The 16,120-nt window shown below is 44.9% G+C and overlaps 3 protein-coding genes across 3 annotated transcripts; all 3 read right to left on the reverse strand. All coding sequences in view use genetic code 12, as the record gives it.

Moving 5' to 3' along the window:
- Positions 1–265: 265 nt before the first annotated feature.
- LODBEIA_P05850 (uncharacterized protein) lies at positions 266–1,981 on the reverse strand (the record flags this gene model as incomplete). The annotated part of the gene is made up of 1 exon (XM_066976227.1): positions 266–1,981. The coding sequence occupies one exon, from the start codon at positions 1,979–1,981 to the stop codon at positions 266–268; it is 1,716 nt and encodes a 571-aa protein (XP_066827523.1).
- A 3,179-nt stretch (positions 1,982–5,160) lies between these two features.
- LODBEIA_P05860 (uncharacterized protein) lies at positions 5,161–8,187 on the reverse strand (the record flags this gene model as incomplete). Its single annotated transcript, XM_066976238.1, has 1 exon — positions 5,161–8,187. One exon carries the CDS (start codon positions 8,185–8,187, stop codon positions 5,161–5,163), a length of 3,027 nt encoding a protein of 1,008 aa, XP_066827524.1.
- Positions 8,188–11,809: 3,622 nt separating this feature from the next.
- LODBEIA_P05870 (uncharacterized protein) lies at positions 11,810–14,221 on the reverse strand (the record flags this gene model as incomplete). Its single annotated transcript, XM_066976249.1, has 1 exon — positions 11,810–14,221. One exon carries the CDS (start codon positions 14,219–14,221, stop codon positions 11,810–11,812), a length of 2,412 nt encoding a protein of 803 aa, XP_066827525.1.
- Positions 14,222–16,120: the final 1,899 nt, after the last annotated feature.

Genomic DNA, 16,120 nt, shown 5'->3' on the forward strand with positions numbered 1-16,120 from the left:
GGTCGCTCTGTCACCGCGCTTGATCGCGAGTGGGAGGGACGTGGCTGGCACGGTCAAAGTCCCACGAAGCGGAAAGAGCATTTACCACCCTCCCAGACCCCCATTAGCTAATAAGCATGGATACAACGTTATCGAATTAAATTGAATGAAAAAACAGAAACCGTATAGTACAAACTCTAACTAGCAAAGCTCAAAACCCAACAGACACACACAAAGAAAGTAAGTACCAAGCACGAGAGCCCAGTGTTTTCGCACATTGTGCTGCTTAAAACTGGGCTCGGATGTATAACTTATGTTTCAATTGCACATAGTCCAAAAGTAAATCATCGTTGTTCAAATCGACTTCCTTGCCAGCAGCACCAACGCTAACCAAGCTTGCGCGCGACGCATGCTCATCGATTCTCTTTTTCAACACAATAGGCTTCAAATTTGGATCCTTGAAAAAAATACTCAACTTGATATCGTTCAACCGCACATTCTTGCGCTTGTTCATGATTTTGAAGATAATGACATTGATCAATTCGTTGATATTGCGGAGTTTGTCCTTGCGCAAACGAAGGGCAATAAAGTTGTCGTCGTAGGGGTCGATGCGTGGCTCACCTGCGGCGTTGAACTTCATATTGGCGCAGTTGTTGTTGTTGTTGTCGTCTATGTAGATGTTGAGTTTGAGTATTGATTCTCCTCTTCCTCCTCCATTTTGTTGTTGCTGCTGTTGCTGGCGTAGAAGTGACGACGAGGATGATGAAAAAGATGATGCGGATAATGGAGTTGGGTCGTTGGTTGCGCCGCGTTTCGAAGGTGACGCATGGCGACGCGACAGAGGCCTGCTCAGCGTCGTCTTGGTGCTTGCTTCTCTTTTGATGTTGGAGGGCACCAGCAATGCCTCCACGGAATCGTTGCGTCTGGGTGAGTGTCTCGACGTGGACTTGGAGCTATTTGAGCGCTTGGGGTATGAGGATGAATGCAACGCGTTGCTGCGTAGCGAGGGGCTCGATCTGAAAAGCTCAGACTGCGGGCGTTGATGTGGTGGTGGTGATGCTGCTGATACAGAAGCTGAAGAGCGTTTTATTGGAGGTATCAAGCCAATGGTGCTAATGCCAAAGGATCCAAGCGTTTCCATGGTTGTATCGTAAAGAGAGCTTGCTTCTTCATACTCTGACGAGCGCGACTCGGGCACCGGCTCTAGCGAGTAGCCCGAAAACGAGGTTTCGATAGTGGCTTGGGATTGGTTGTAGTCGTTTATCGATGGTATCGTAGGGGATGGGTATTCGGAGCGTGGCAGTGACGTAAAGCCCGAGTACAAGGGCAGTCTAGGCAGTCTAGGCAGTCCAGACAGTCCAGACAGAGGCAGTTGTTCTGAGTTTTTCTTGCCCAGGGTTTTCATCGAGTTTTCACGTGTCAAGACATAGTTCTTGGTGCTTTTGGTGCTCTTGGTACGTCTCGTGGATGTAGTGCTGGTGCTAATGTTAATGTTGGTGTTGACGTTGTTGATGGTGGCTGATGGTGGAGAATCGGCCGCACCTCTCGTTAACCGAATTGAAATTTTTTTGAAGAGTTTTGATGAAAATGAAGATGTCTTTTGCAGTACCGGAGATGGCGGTGCTGAGTTTTTGGCCCCAGGGTGACTTTGAAACGATTTACCCAATTTTGCTGGTGACTCAAGCATAGGCTTCAGCGGGGACTCAAAAGTAGAGTCAGCCAAAGTCCGTGGAGTTGAAGCTGCACTTTGCTGGAAATAACTAAAGAACTTGTGCTCCGTCCTGGGTGTAAGGACAGTGGGCTTCTCTGCCGAGTGTGAGCCAATTGAACTTGGTGGGGTAAAGGAGAGGTTCAGTATCTGAATAGACCTGTGGTCGTCACTATCCTCGCCATTGGTGTCTTCAGCAGAATCAGGAGAGTCTGAAGGCGGGTCCAATGGTGGAGTTGCGTAAATACTCATTGGCCTAGTAGGATTGATCCTTGGAGGCTGAACGATGGACATAATCCTGGAGACTTGAAACTGTTGGAGGTTGCGGGTATATCCGAAACAAGGGTAGGGGGGTGCTGGGTGATTGAATTCTAAGCGGGAAAGCTATCTTGGTCTATTCCCGCCTACCTTGGTGTAATCTATGGAGGATAGAATAGAAAAGTTGATTAATAGCAGGTCGCCGTTATATTCAAGAAAAGCAGAAGAATACGTTATAGTATATATATTTCCAAGATCTAATTAAAAGCCATGCGAAGGAGCCGGATACATCTGAGCATCCCCAAAAAGGAACAAGAGTAAGGGGATTCTTGTTTCGGGCTGGGCTGAACTGAACGGCACTCGGGGGGGGGCTGCACTGGGCTGGTTAAAATCTCACTTGAAGTGAAATTTCAGAATAAAAAAAAAAAAAGAATTTTATTTTTACCTTTGCAGCAAGTGGTGCTTTTGTGTCGCCGTTTCAGGTGGTTGTTGATTAAGAGCCCACCTTCTCTCTTTTGGCGAAACACCACAGACACGTTGAAACCGGTGAAGCCATGGTTCTATTCTTTATCCCTTATCTATTGTGTTGGGCAGCACTTTACCGCATTGTTTTGCTTTGACAGAACGCTGTTGCCACTGCTGTTACCAGTACTATAACTCGATTGTTCAAAATTAAGGCCCTATTGGGGTAAAAAAGTTGGCGTTGGAAAGTCTAGTTACGAGGGAGACGCTTCTTCTCTTGTTTCACCTGTAAAAGTAACCGTGAGAAATTTCAAGTTCAGAGTGGTTAACCCTTGCATCTTCCTTGACCTCCCTGCCCCCGACTTTTCTGTGCTTCTGCTCCCTTCATTCAGGTTGCGCTTCCCCTTCCGTCTCTCAACACCACAAAGCAAGTGTCAAATGCAGGCAATGGCCGACTTTCACCTCCCCTGTCTCGCCCACCTGCATTTCTGCCCCCCGTCTGGAAAATATCGCAGAGATTGTGCTACATGGAGGGGCGCATATGCATAAAAAATATTTTTCGCAATTTGCAAATCGATGGCTAATCTTTGGGAAATCGAGATACTCGAGAACGCAGGAACTGGGCAAAAATATCCTCCGACCGACGCGGATCAACAGCTTCCACGAGTGTGGTGGTTGTTGTTTCATCCTGTTAGCTCATAACATTTAATTGACTACCACCAGCAACGACTACTACTATAATTTACTAAACATGGGCCCATGGGCTAAACGCCTGTCCGATCTTTTTTTTCCTTTTTCTTTTTTGTTTTTAAGACTGGGAACGTTTGTCTAAAAAGTAGTGCTCCTTCTCTTCCATTTGCTCTGGTCTCTTTTCTTTTCTTCGTGTCAAAGGCATTTTAAAGGAGAGTTGCAGATCCAAAACTTTTTCTCCAATGTTTCTTTTTCAAAGTAAACTGGTGCCCAATTTCCGCCCGAGCAGATTCGCGGATGGAAATTAGTATCTACTATAAGCTGATGGATCTGGTGGAACTGGTGGAACGATTCCAGATTTACAACCATGCAATCCTACTAAACGGTTATGCTTCAACTTTAAACCGCTGTGTGACAGACAACTTCTGGCTCCTAACTGCAATATAATCCCTCTGCTTGAATTTCAAACTCAGCAGAAGCCACTGGTCTATAGACCACTGCATCTCTCTCATCCAAGGTGAAGCCCTGGAGTTTAAAACACGAGTCCAACAATTGCCAATGAAAACAAAAAAAAAAAAAAAAACTACACTACATTTATAGCACAATGTGCTTGGTGTAGCATGTTTCCTGGAGTACAGGGACTTGCAATTCATGTACAATCCATGTACGAGCGAGGACGTAGCAGTGATGGTGGATGGTGGCATTGCACAAAAGAGAGCAAGAGCGATACAGAATAAAACTCAACTTTCGCGATGCCCAGGGCAGTTAAAAAAATTTTTTTTTTTCACAGGATTTGTGCTTGACTCGACATGATCCGTCGGTGACGTTACCACGCTAAACAGGTACGTGTTCCAAGTAAACAATCAAACAAGCAAACTTTCTCTCTAATACGTTCTCGAATTTGGGCTATTACATCCACTGGGCTCCAATGGAGACACCAGCGGAGAAAAGAGTTCGGCCAAGGGAGACGTCGATCGTGGTTGCGAATTCGTCCCATAAACCCAAGCTTGAAAATCTGCCCAGTCTAACTTTATACTTTAACTTTATTTCAACCAAAGTCAAAAAGCAAGAGTTTAACTCCAGCTGCAAGGACGCGGAATAGAGCCAAAAACCTACCTCGTTGCCCGCTTCCTCCTCCTTCTCTTTCTTTAGCTTTTTTGGTTTTTAGTCGCGATTTTCACCACAATTGGTTTCACAACCGCGCGAACCAAAAAAACAAAGAAAGGAAAATGGAGCTGACACACGCGTTTGACCAGAACTTGTGCAGATCGACTCCTTCCGCCGCCCTTCAACCTTCTTCCTCCTTTATTCTTTTTGGGATTTTAACCGAACTGGGAGACTCCCAAGTGGGATCGTCGTATTTTACGTTGTTCGTATATATTACATCTTCGTCACTTGCGTCGCAGACAGCATTGTTGTTTGTCTTAGTGACGCGATCAGAAACGCAGGGACGTTTTCTCCGCCATCTCCGCTATCCTCCCTCTTCGATGCGCTGATGGACCTCCGCTTTCACGCTATTAAAACGTGCTAGCTCTCGCCAACGATGCCATTGCCGTATCGCACGCGGTAACAAAAAAGTGGAATCAGCGATAACGGACGCAGGCACGCATTCGATGCATTGGTTCGGGTCTGGAAAAAAGCCGCGTCGATTGCGTTTCAGTTTTCAACGTGCGGATTGCAAGTTGAAAAAATAAACTCTGTTTTCGGCATTTTGCTAGGCCACTCGCCATAATCAGTCCACTGCGCACATCAGTACGCTTCTGTTTAACTCGCTCCGGCTGACTAGTGGCGAAGAATTTAGGTGCTGCTTGACACAATTGCAACTTGACTGAGAAAAACAAATAAAAAAAAAAAACAAAGTGAGGTCGATGATGGCGCATGGTGTGGCGCTTCTCCTTTCCAAACTACTTCCGATCTCGATTTGAGCTTGTCCCGAAATTTGAGCAACTAGACTTCAAAAATGATACATCGTTTCTGTTATTCTACATATCCTATACAATATTCGTAAAATCGTGAAGAAAAAGAAAATAGTAGCGTCTATTTTTTTGTCCCTTTCTCTCGCATTACATCAACTTCAAGCTGCATTTATCCTGCTTCATCACAAACTCAACCAAATCGGACTCTCGCGCCATCTTCTGCAGTTGGGCATCATCAACCAAGCTGAATTGCAATGGCGTCAGCGAAAAAGTGTCATGATGATACATCTTCATCAATTTGGCGCTCAATTTCTTGCGCACATAGTCCATCGAGATGTGGTCGCATGAAGTGCTTCTCAATTTCATCTTGGCAAAGCGTAGCACAATGATGTCATTGGCGGAGTTGTTTAAAAAAATCTTTAACTTGATCATGTCTGAGTTGCTACTGCTGGTGGTGGTGGTGGTGGCAGGAAAAGCGGATTTTTTCAATGATGTAGTTGTTGTTGTGTTTGTGTCGGCGCCCGCGCCCGTGCTATTGCCCTTGCCCTTGCTCTTGCCGTTGCTTGCGCCTGAGGTGTCTGTCGTGATGGTAGATACACTGGCCTCAGAAGAGGAGCGAGGTATCTCTTTAGTTGCAGGCGATGATGATGGGGGCGGTGGCGGTGTCGGTGTGAATAATGTGGTTGTAGATGACGAAGCCGACAGAACCCGCCGTGTTGCTGCTGCTGGTGGTAGTGGTGAAGATAACTTCCGAAGTGAAGGGGATGACGACAACAATGTCTCTTTTGACCTGTTTATAACTAATGGTTTTTCGGGGGACTCGATTGACTCTGCTATGGATTCCACGGGCTCTAGTTCATCTAATTCGCTCAAGATTCCAATCGGGGTCAACTGTGGTTGCATCCTAGGGGTGGCAGTCAAGGTGTTTGCCGTGATTGTAGTGTTGAGTGAACAAACTGATGAACGTGATGAGGGCGTTGTGGTGAGGAAAGGGTTGGATGTAGCTGGTCCCGTTGAAGAGGCTGACTCGGATGTCGCTGGTGTAGTTGAAGATGGCGAGTTTGTCGATTTTGGGGTAAGTGAAAACTCGCGGCGGGCTCTGCCGAGGTGACTTCTAGGCGATGCAGATTGAGGCGTTGACCCAAACACAAAAAGAGGTTTCTCTTTGATCTCAGGGTCATTAAAGCCAAAAAAGTCCTCAATGGCATTTTTGCCAGTGGAGGTGTTTGTGTTTGTGTTTGTGTTGGCGGTGGATATTGGCGTTAATGGTGTTGTTGAGACTTGCCAGTTGGTGCTATCGAATATCTCGCATGAGCCATCAGCTTCACTCAGAGACGAAGTGAAACTCGTTGACAATTTCGGGCAAAGCCGTTGATTGAGCTCTTTCTGTCTGTTCAAATCACCATTAGATGACTCGGAAGATGTCTTTTCATTTGAGGAATTAGTGAAAGATTCATCGGCCATGCCATTAACGTCGTGATCAGCTTCGGTATCAATATTACCGCCAAAAAGGTTATTGATTCCTCTTTTTTCAAAGTCGATTTTACCAGGTTGTTTGCCAGCGTTGAAGCGCGATGGTGATGATGATTGCTCTAGCTCGGCGCTGATGAGTGACTCCTCGTCATACCCGTCAATCAAAGAAGAATAGCTCAGCAAAGTATTGGAGCTTGAAGAAAGAACAATTCCACGACTTTCTTGCTGTTTTCCCCTCGCGCGCGACGGTGACGAGGTATCATGGCTTGGCGCGGCACCTTCCCTATCCGAGTACGACGACCTTGCTCCAGCAGGCGTCGCCAGCCCAGCTGAGTGACGAAGCGACTTTCTTCTTGCTGGTGCGGGGCTTCTCTTTGCAGCAGCAGCAGCTGCTGCTGCTGTTGATAATTGGCTCGTCATGACGTTTGGTATGGGGTGTCTTGGCGCATGCATGGCCCTCGCGTTCTGGCTGCCATTAGTTAGCCGCGTCGTACCAGCACTTGAATTAGCACTACCACTGGCTGACAAGGGCTCAGTTTTCGAATATGAATAGTTAAAGTCCATTGCAGAAGGCGGTTTGTATGAAAAGCATGCTGGCAAGGCAGCTGTTGCCGTTGATGACGAAGTTGAGGAACTCGTGAAAATCTTGTCAACTAGCTTTGCACTGGGTGACAAGCGACGGCCACTATCGTGTAGCATTATCCCATCAACATGAGATACCAACGATCTCGGTTGTCTACTTAAAAACTTGACCATTTGGGCGTTAATTTGATGCATTTGATTGGCTTGACAACGACTCAGAGGCGAGAATAGCGAAACAACCTGTTTGAAATAAACGTCCAACGCGCGGCAAAGGTTTCTCAACTCTGCCACAATGCTCGAGTTGAGCCGCGTGGGCATTGACTCGTCATGATAGCGTGGGAAATGTGGTAATTGGGTTGCTGCTGTTGTTGCTCCACCTAGGGCCTTGACTAACTGTTTATGAAACTGGCGCAATTCAAAATACGTGCGACCTGCATAATAAATCTTTGATTCAAACTGGACTTTAAGACAAAACCAAATCTCCCTTGAGGGACCGTCTTCTTGATATATTTCATCAATGTTGGAGTCGATTGGTGGCTCGCTAGCTTTGCTGGTTTTATCTTCCTCGGCAAGAAACTTGGGGTCGTATTGGTGAAGCCATTCCAAAGTAATTGGGTGCGCGCTGTCGTTTATGGCGATATCCATATAGGATGCGGGGCAGAGACCAACATTGGACCCGTTTTCCACCTGACACACTTTTAGCCACCCATTGCCCACCTTTTCGATCAACTTGTAGAAGCACCGAGGCTGCATCGAAATCTCTTTTGGACACTCGGCATTGAATCTGTATTTGGATATCAATATGATTTGGAGCTGCTCCAGCGGTGACGGAGCATGCAATATGTGGCTGACGAGCGAGGATCGCTTTCTTGGCGATCTTCTCGATGGAGATAGCAATAGCGATGATGATAATGACGACGGCGTCAATGAAGATGACGACGATGAAGATGAAAAAGAAGATGTTGATGATGACGAGAGCGAGGCGGCTGCTTGTGCCGTTGCAATTTTTTTGGCAAACTCGATTTCATCTGTTGTCGTTAGCGGGTTGGAGATGGTGATGTTTCTGAGGTCTCTCTTGGACCTATGTGGTTTCGTTTTCAACAATGCGGCTGAAGGCATGTATGTTGTATCAATCGGGTTAGTTTTGAATTGAAATGACGTTGAAACGAGGTTGGCGGGTGGGTGCATATATAAATATATATATATGTGTTTATGTATGAAATTATGCAGAAAATATCCACTGGGCCTGAATGTACCTTGCAACTGTGGACTAGGAGCTCCACGATCAGGACTTAAAGACTAGGAATTATGACTGGCAATGCTAAACTTTAGTTTTTTTACCAACTGCTAGATGGTGATGAAAATTTGGTTCGGGAACTGTCTAGCCTTGTCCAGTTCCATCCACTTTTGAAATCGGAAGATTTTTTTGCAGCTTCTCCTCACAGATCGACAAAAAGTTCAACACAGGAAAATCGAGAATTGCTTAGGACGATATGTTGTGAATAAGAGAATTGTTTCCCCTCTTTCACCTTCTGCCTCCCCAGGGTTTCCTCGCTGATCCATGAGAAAATACATGGTATTATATCAGTCTTGGAAACCAAAAAAAAAATAGAGGTAGTATAATAAGTTGGAACAACATGGTATGTGAGTTGATGCGCTAAAATGTAAACAAGCAGTAGAGATTAATCTACTCGTTCGGTTATGGCAGACACTAGTGCTAGCACTAGTACCACTAGTACAACTACAACTAGAGCTAAAGCGAGTGGGTTTTTGTTTACAAGAGTCTTTTAAGCTTCATGAGTTAAGCTTTAGTTGCCTTGCATTATCAGCCTTTATTCCCACAGCAATATGGCAAAGCAGGGGACGTCATAAATGATTCCCGTGGAGAGAGCAAAGTACAACAACAACAACAACAACGACGACGACTGTCTTGTCTGGGAAGATAGAGGGAGCCAACACAGACAATACGTGCTTGGGTTTTCGCTTGCTTTTTTCTTTTTCTTCTTTTGCGATCCAAGAACTAAAAAAAATTTAGCCTATTGGACCTTTCTCACCAAAAGTGTAAATATGTAGTCTGCGTGAAGTAAGCGTGAAGTAAGCGTGAAGCGCAATAGCTCTGGTAGGACCCATGGGATATATACCAAAAAACAGCGATTGCATCGATTGCCTGAAGTCTTCTTTCAAGAATGCGATCACTTTCTTTACATGAGACAATCGGGGAGAAATCGAGGATAGGGTGACGTTTGAGCAATCCCTCCATTTTTGATACTCCTGCCTCTCTCTCTGTGCCGTAAGTGTTCTTTTTCTCCACTTCTTATAAGCGATAACATCAAGATGATTAGAACATGATCCGCCATGGCGACACGAGGTATGAACGAGCAAAAAAAAAAAAGGAAAGAAGAAGAGAGGAAGGCTGTTTAGAACAGCTTGACCTTCTTGTCCTGGTTGTTTGTGCCCAGCTGAACTCACAGCTGTAAGAACTTAGAAGCTTATTCCACCCAAGGTTCGCTGGACGGTTGGTTCAACGCTTCTTTTTTTTTGTTGTCTTTAGTTTGACCTGGCAAAGAATATGTTCACTCCTCTAACAAGCTTAATCCCCCAACCTCAATAACCCAACCTCAATAACCCAACCTCAATAACCCAACCCCAATAACATTGCAGGGAAGGATATAAGAAAACGCACTCGCAACCATCGCTGTATGACGATTTGTTATCAGATGATGTCCACTCGAACTTTGAAAAAAAAAATAATCGCGGTCTTTCAACTTAGAGTTTGATCCCAATCGCAATACTGTTCCCGACTGGAGATAAATTGCAGAGTATCTCTGTCGCTGCTTTTGTTTTTTTTTCCTTGTTTCTCGCGGTATGGAGATTGAGATCGAGATGGATAGTGGTGAACAGTACCGTGTGATTCGTCTCTCACGTGCTGGTTCACGACCGTTTCAAGTCGATACTTCTCGCTAGTTGCCCGGGAACCAAGTGCTTCCTCCCGCTTGATTTTCCAACTTGCAGCATGACCAGGTCGTTCCAGCCTCGATGGAAGATTTTCCTCGTTATCGACTTGTCCCTCCGCCTTGCCTCTTCACTCTCACTCTACAGTTCAAAAGTGACATGTTTTTTTTTTTTTTTGCTCTTTTTTTGGGCGATGCAAATCGACAATCTGACATCGTTCTCTCGCCTAAGCTCATGACCGTTGGTGGAATGGAACATCTGCGTGTCCAGGTGCATACGTCACGCGCGTTGCACCTCGATGCTTCCTGTGAGGGGGACAGGGAAACAAAGTGCTACTAACGCAATTCTGGTGGGGCAACCTCAAGACTCGTAACGAGATTCACATGCAGTTACAAGTCAACGCCAACCGCTTTATCTTCCCGGAAAACTGCAGATGTTTGTCTCGGATCTTCGCTTGCATTTGGTTTGCGGTTGACGGTGCTACGACGAGGGCTAAAAATGCTGTCAAATTTGTTCTTTGAAGTTTTTCATTTAGCACGTCCCATCTCTCCAACTAATTCTTTTCGTCTTGATCAACGGTCATCTAGATAAATCCTTGCAACGTCAATGATTCTATCTAGTCTCTCTAAAGAAAAAGAAGCACCAATTTAGTAAGTCTGTTGCCCTGTTTGGGACAATACGGCGCCAGGTCTAAAAAAAAAAGAAAGAAAGAGGTAACTTTTCTGCTCTATCTAATTCCCAATTTGTGTCACGAGGCCGAATCTGCTGTTGTTGCAAGACGCCCCCGAAAACCCCCCATTCCCTCTTTCGTGGCGCGCTACCCACATTATCATAGAAAGAGCAAAAAAAACCATCAACTTAACCATCTCGTAAAATGCTCCACGTTCACTTGTTCAAGAGCAGAGTGTAACCTCAATAGTTGTTATATTTGAGGGAAGAAAAATCTTCATTACCAAACTGCGCTTTTCTTTAGCTGCTTTTTTTTTGGAACCACGTGTTCCAGAACAACGCAAGTCGGCAGAACGTAGTTTGTAAATCCGGTCAATAAATCCACATGTCTCGAAAATTATAGAGGCATGTTTCGAACGTTTTTTGAATGGAGTTTGCAGAAACCTAACAAGACACAAAGGAAGGTACGTTTGGTTCAATTGAGTGAGCAGGAAGTGTGTGTTGTTTGCGATTAATGTCTAGGAGAAACACAATTGAAACTGGATCGCTCGGTGTTGGTCGAGTTGAGCACACGCCACTCTGCTTATTTTTTGGAAAGAACTATGGGGTGATAAATCTTCATTTTTTGCTAACGAATATCCTAGTTGATATAACCAGTAGCGAGGCCTCGAGGCCGCGCAGAATGGTTGCGCTTGTGCGTAACTCTCTTGTCTACCTCCAATAGCATCGCGATTGTAGCACTTGGCGGTCAGGGGGGAAGAGGCTGCTGCAAGAATCGTACGCACATACAAGTAATGCATCCACAAGGCAAACTCTACGGTCTCTGTTTGACAAAAAAAAATTGCCGTAGCTTTCATGATACGCCAAATTATCTTTTGCGACTACCTTTTGCAAACAGAGGTAAGTGGAACATTCGGCATTGAATAAATTAAACTAGAAATTATACAGTTTTGGCAAAATCAAACCCAGATAGATGGCCATGAACTATAAAACATATGTTGTGTGTGGTAGTAGTGGTAGTTCCACTGACTCTCACAATATTTATGAATTAAAACAATTGAAGCAACCACGCAAAAGCAAAAAGGAAAAAAAAAAAAAATAGAAAGTGAATATTTTGCACTCAGGCAACTTTCAACAACACCTTATCGTTAAACCGTAAGAACTCGACAATGTTGAAGTTGACAATGTCTATGTTTTCGTAATTGTTCAAGTTGGGCAATTTTATAAATAGTTTCGTGTAGTATATCTTTTGCTTTACCAATATCTTCAAGTCCTGTATGCTTCTAATTTGCGACTTGTGGAATACAGCAGGCATGACGACATTGTTGTAGTTGGAAATGTTGCATTTGAGGAACTGGTGAGGATCTTTAGAGCTCTTCATCGGCATGGGTGGCATTGCCACCAAATGTCCGTTGCTATTGTTGTTGCTGCTGTTGACGGGTTGACTCATTGGTGGTAACGAGGATTGCTGAGGTTGTTGAACTGGTCCTGATTTTTTCCTTGACATACCAGCTGGAGGACGAGATGGGTAAGGCCCAGATGGTGAGTGTGGGGCCGAGTGTGGGGCCGAGTGTGGAGCCGAGTATGGAGCCGAGTATGGAGCCGAGTGTGGGGCCGAGTGCTGGTGCTGATTCAGGTTCACGAATGGGAACGGCTTGGCTCCATGCTGAATCCACTGAGGTGAAGATGGAGTATGACCCGTTCTTGATGGAGAGCTAACCTGGACCGGTCCACCGTGCATCTTTGGTACATTGGTCATCTTCATATTGCCATTCATGTTTGGACTGAACTTCATCCCTGGAGACCCGTTTGAATTGATCATCAGCGGATTGGAAGCGAAATTTGAGTAATCAGCTTTGGGTGAGAATTTGGGAAATGGCGAATTGCTTGCTGGCTGAAGAGGAAATGAAGAGGATGGTTGTTGTTGTGATGGTGGTGGTGGTGGTTGCTGTTGTTGTCGAGGCATGTTGCTGTTCTGTGCACGAGGTTGCTTTCCAGGTGGAGCTGGAGCCATGTCAAAGTTAGCACGAGTAGGCGTGTTTGTTGACTCAGCGGACTCAAGCGAGGTGTTTTCGGTTGAAGTGTTGGAATCCATGCCCGAACCTTCTCTTGACTTGGATTTGCTAGGCGAGTCCGAAAAAGCACTACTAGCGTCCGAGCTTGAGTTTTTGCGGTCAGGAGGACTCAGTTTCCGGCTGCATGAGTTTCTAAAGCCTAGTGAGTTGTGAGCTGTGCTTGGAGGCGTCTTTGAAGATCTTCTCATGGAGTTGTTCGTTTTTATAGTGATTGAGGCTTGTCTTGCTGCTGAAAATGCATGCGATGCCTGTTGGTAGTTGTTGTATATATTCTTGGACTGCGACCAAGCAGGAAGATCTTCATCAACTATATCTTCTTCTTCACGCTTTTTCAGCTCGAGCTCCTGGCGTCTCCTTTCCTCAAATTCTTCTTCTATCCTCTGCTTCTTCTCGTTGTACCTCTTCACGATATTGATCGAGTTGGGAAGAATTCGCTCATTAATTTCATCGTTGGTGAGTCCATTCTCTTTTCTTCCTTCTCCTTCTACTAGTTTTTCCTCTTGCCATTCTTCTTCTTCGTCTTCTTTCTCCCCTAGTTTCCTGTTGGCATTTTCCTCCAAAATAGTAAACCCAGGCAGATTGCTGTAACCAACATCCAACCAGTCGATTAAATCACTTGAAGTCTGGAAATATTTGTTCAAGATCAACTTGTTGATATATACATTGAGATCGCCGCATCTTTTCAACAACAATGCAATCTGTTGCGTTTCCTCCTCGCCAATCACGTCATTGTCACCGTTGTCAAAGCTGCACAGTGTGGGAAGAGGCTCGGGCAACTTGGGCAATTTCAAATCTTTCACTCTCGACTCGTCATCCCTGGTGAGCCTGTCAACCAATTTGAACATGGTGATGTGCAAATTGTAGAAATCCTGGTAGTATCGGCAAATGTAGCTTTTGGACTTGTCGCTGTGTTCGATATCTAGTCTATACCAGTATCTCTGGTTATAAAGCAAGAAATTCAGAATCGATGCAGCAATGGGGTAAGGCTTATTATTGATGCTTTTGAATTTCGATTCAACCTTGTTGAACTGCAAATTGAGATAATTGTGGTCGGCAAAGATATCCTGCTCTTCTTCGGCGTGGAGCCATTGTAAAGTAATTGGGTTAACAGGGTCGTTGACGGCGATGTCAGCATACGATGCCGGTATCAACCCGGGGGCACAGACTCGATCTATGTACTTGACCAAGATCCAGCCATTGCTCGGTTGATCCAACAATTTCAAGATATCCCCAGTCTTGACGCTCAATTCGTTCGAGGACTCGGCTTTGAACGAGAACTTAGCCACGAGGATAATGTTGCATCTCAACTGATTTGAAGAGCTCTTGTTGGCAGCCTGCGGCCTCGAAATCGTGAGTTGCCTAATGGCTCCTCGGATCTTGGGCAGGGCAGGGGTCTGCTTGCGCGGTGAAGTCTGCTGGTGTGGTTGGTGCTGCACTTGAGAAGCCACTTTAATCATGTCGTGGTTTTCTTTTTCTCGAGTATGGAGCTTTTTTTTTGACAATTTGGGTGAGGGGGGAAGACTGTCAAGAGTTTGACTATTGGTTTTGCTAAAGGAAGAACAGTTGTATTTAAACTGGGAATTATCAAAACTGTTCTGGTATAATCATAAAAGAGAAAAAAATAAAAGGAAAAAAAAAAAAAACAGTAGAGGAATGGAGAAGGGGGGGTAACTCATTGCCCAGTATAAATTGACGGTTAGATGTCTAGCAAAAATTTACGGGCGCTTCAAGAACAGATTAATTAGTTCAAATGTTACCCAAACACGGCAATGCTGGAACCAGTTCTGCTTCGTAAATTCAGGGACACCCCTACATGCAAATCTTAGCAAGCAACTGCAAGACAAGTCTCAAGAGAGCTGTTTTTTTTTGTTTTTTTACTTGCACAAGCTATGACTATTCTGACGATTATGTAGATACCACGTTGATTTCCGTCGATTTTCAAAACAAACCGCGATTGCAACTGCATTGGGGATAGTCCCTGTCCTATTGTACTCAACCAACAACAAGCAAGGGCAAGCACTAGTAAGCTGGCGTTTCGATGAGGCTCGACATTGTCTTTTAAGCGTGGAAACAAACGCGATTATTATTCGTTGTTTATTTACACTTCCACGCGGGAAAAAGTAAGCCGCGTAAAAAAAAGTTAACCTTGTTTTTTTTGCGCGTAAACTGTTGATGTTTGGATCTTTTCTTCCCCCCTAAGCACACATGCACATACCCGCATGGCTCCTCGGCCCCTATCCTTCTCCACCATTTCCACCACTACCACTTCTTCTAGCGGCACACAGTGAATGAGAATTGCACAGTTTGTTTCCATCACCACTGCTTTGTTCCTATGCTTGTTTCTATATAATGGCAGAAGAAGCTAGCTCCTTCAGTTCCGTTTCTTACGTCAATATTTGAAACTTTGGTTATGCTGGTATTCACCAACAAAAAGAAAAATCTTTGTCACCAAGCATCATACCCGCTACTTCTCTCTCGACTTGAACATTGATTCGTTGCATTTTCGAAAATTGGATTGGTTTCAGACGGGGCTGGTTTTTTTTAATCTAGGTGGCCACATTGGTGTGGCCAAATGCGACGACGTAGAGCATCTCCCACACTTGCGCATCAGCCCGTTCGCCAATGGGCTCAAAGTGAAAAGACCACGGCCATGGATGATGAAAGCGATTGGGTTGGGACGATCACGGGACCTTAGGCACAAAGCGAGATCTCACAAATTAAAAACAAAGAAAAAACACGCCTTATCAGCTCCTCTTTTGTATATTCAGATGTTTTAGTCGACGTTTCATGGGCTAAAAACAGTAGAGGCTCGCCAATTCTCTGCTGAAATTCGCGAGAGTGCCGAGCCAGTGCGATCCTTCGCTCAAATTGTAAACAACCCAGGTTCTACAAACGCTGATATCTCGATGAACCGATCTCTCCATCTAGGTCTCATGCTGAAGCTTAGTTGACCCCTATATGCTAGAAGATTCTAAGTTGATAAAAAAAGAGAGCAAAAAATAGAGTGAAAATGTGTCCATCGAGCGAACCAAAACAATCCATCTCCACAAATCAGATGCCTGGATTATAATAACGATGGACTAAAGTTCTCACACCTCTCTTTTCCTCCCCCAAAATGAAAAAGGAAAAGAGTTTCAATTTCCTTCCAGCCATTTTTGCTCAACTGAACAGATGCAAAATCAGTCTCGCTGGTAATCCGGAAGTGAATAATATGTATGGAGAGCCAAAAAGAGAAAAGAAGAAGGAGGAAAAGGAAGATGTGGAACTGGGTTTGAAAAATTTTTTGATGATGGCATCGCGAACGAAGCGAGAGCGCCAGAGCGCCAGAGAGAGAAGGAAAGAGAGTGTGTGTAAAG

The sequence above is a fragment of the Lodderomyces beijingensis genome (assembly GCF_963989305.1).
Source record: "Lodderomyces beijingensis strain CBS 14171 genome assembly, chromosome: 1".
NCBI classification, from domain to species: Eukaryota; Fungi; Ascomycota; class Pichiomycetes; order Serinales; family Debaryomycetaceae; genus Lodderomyces; species Lodderomyces beijingensis.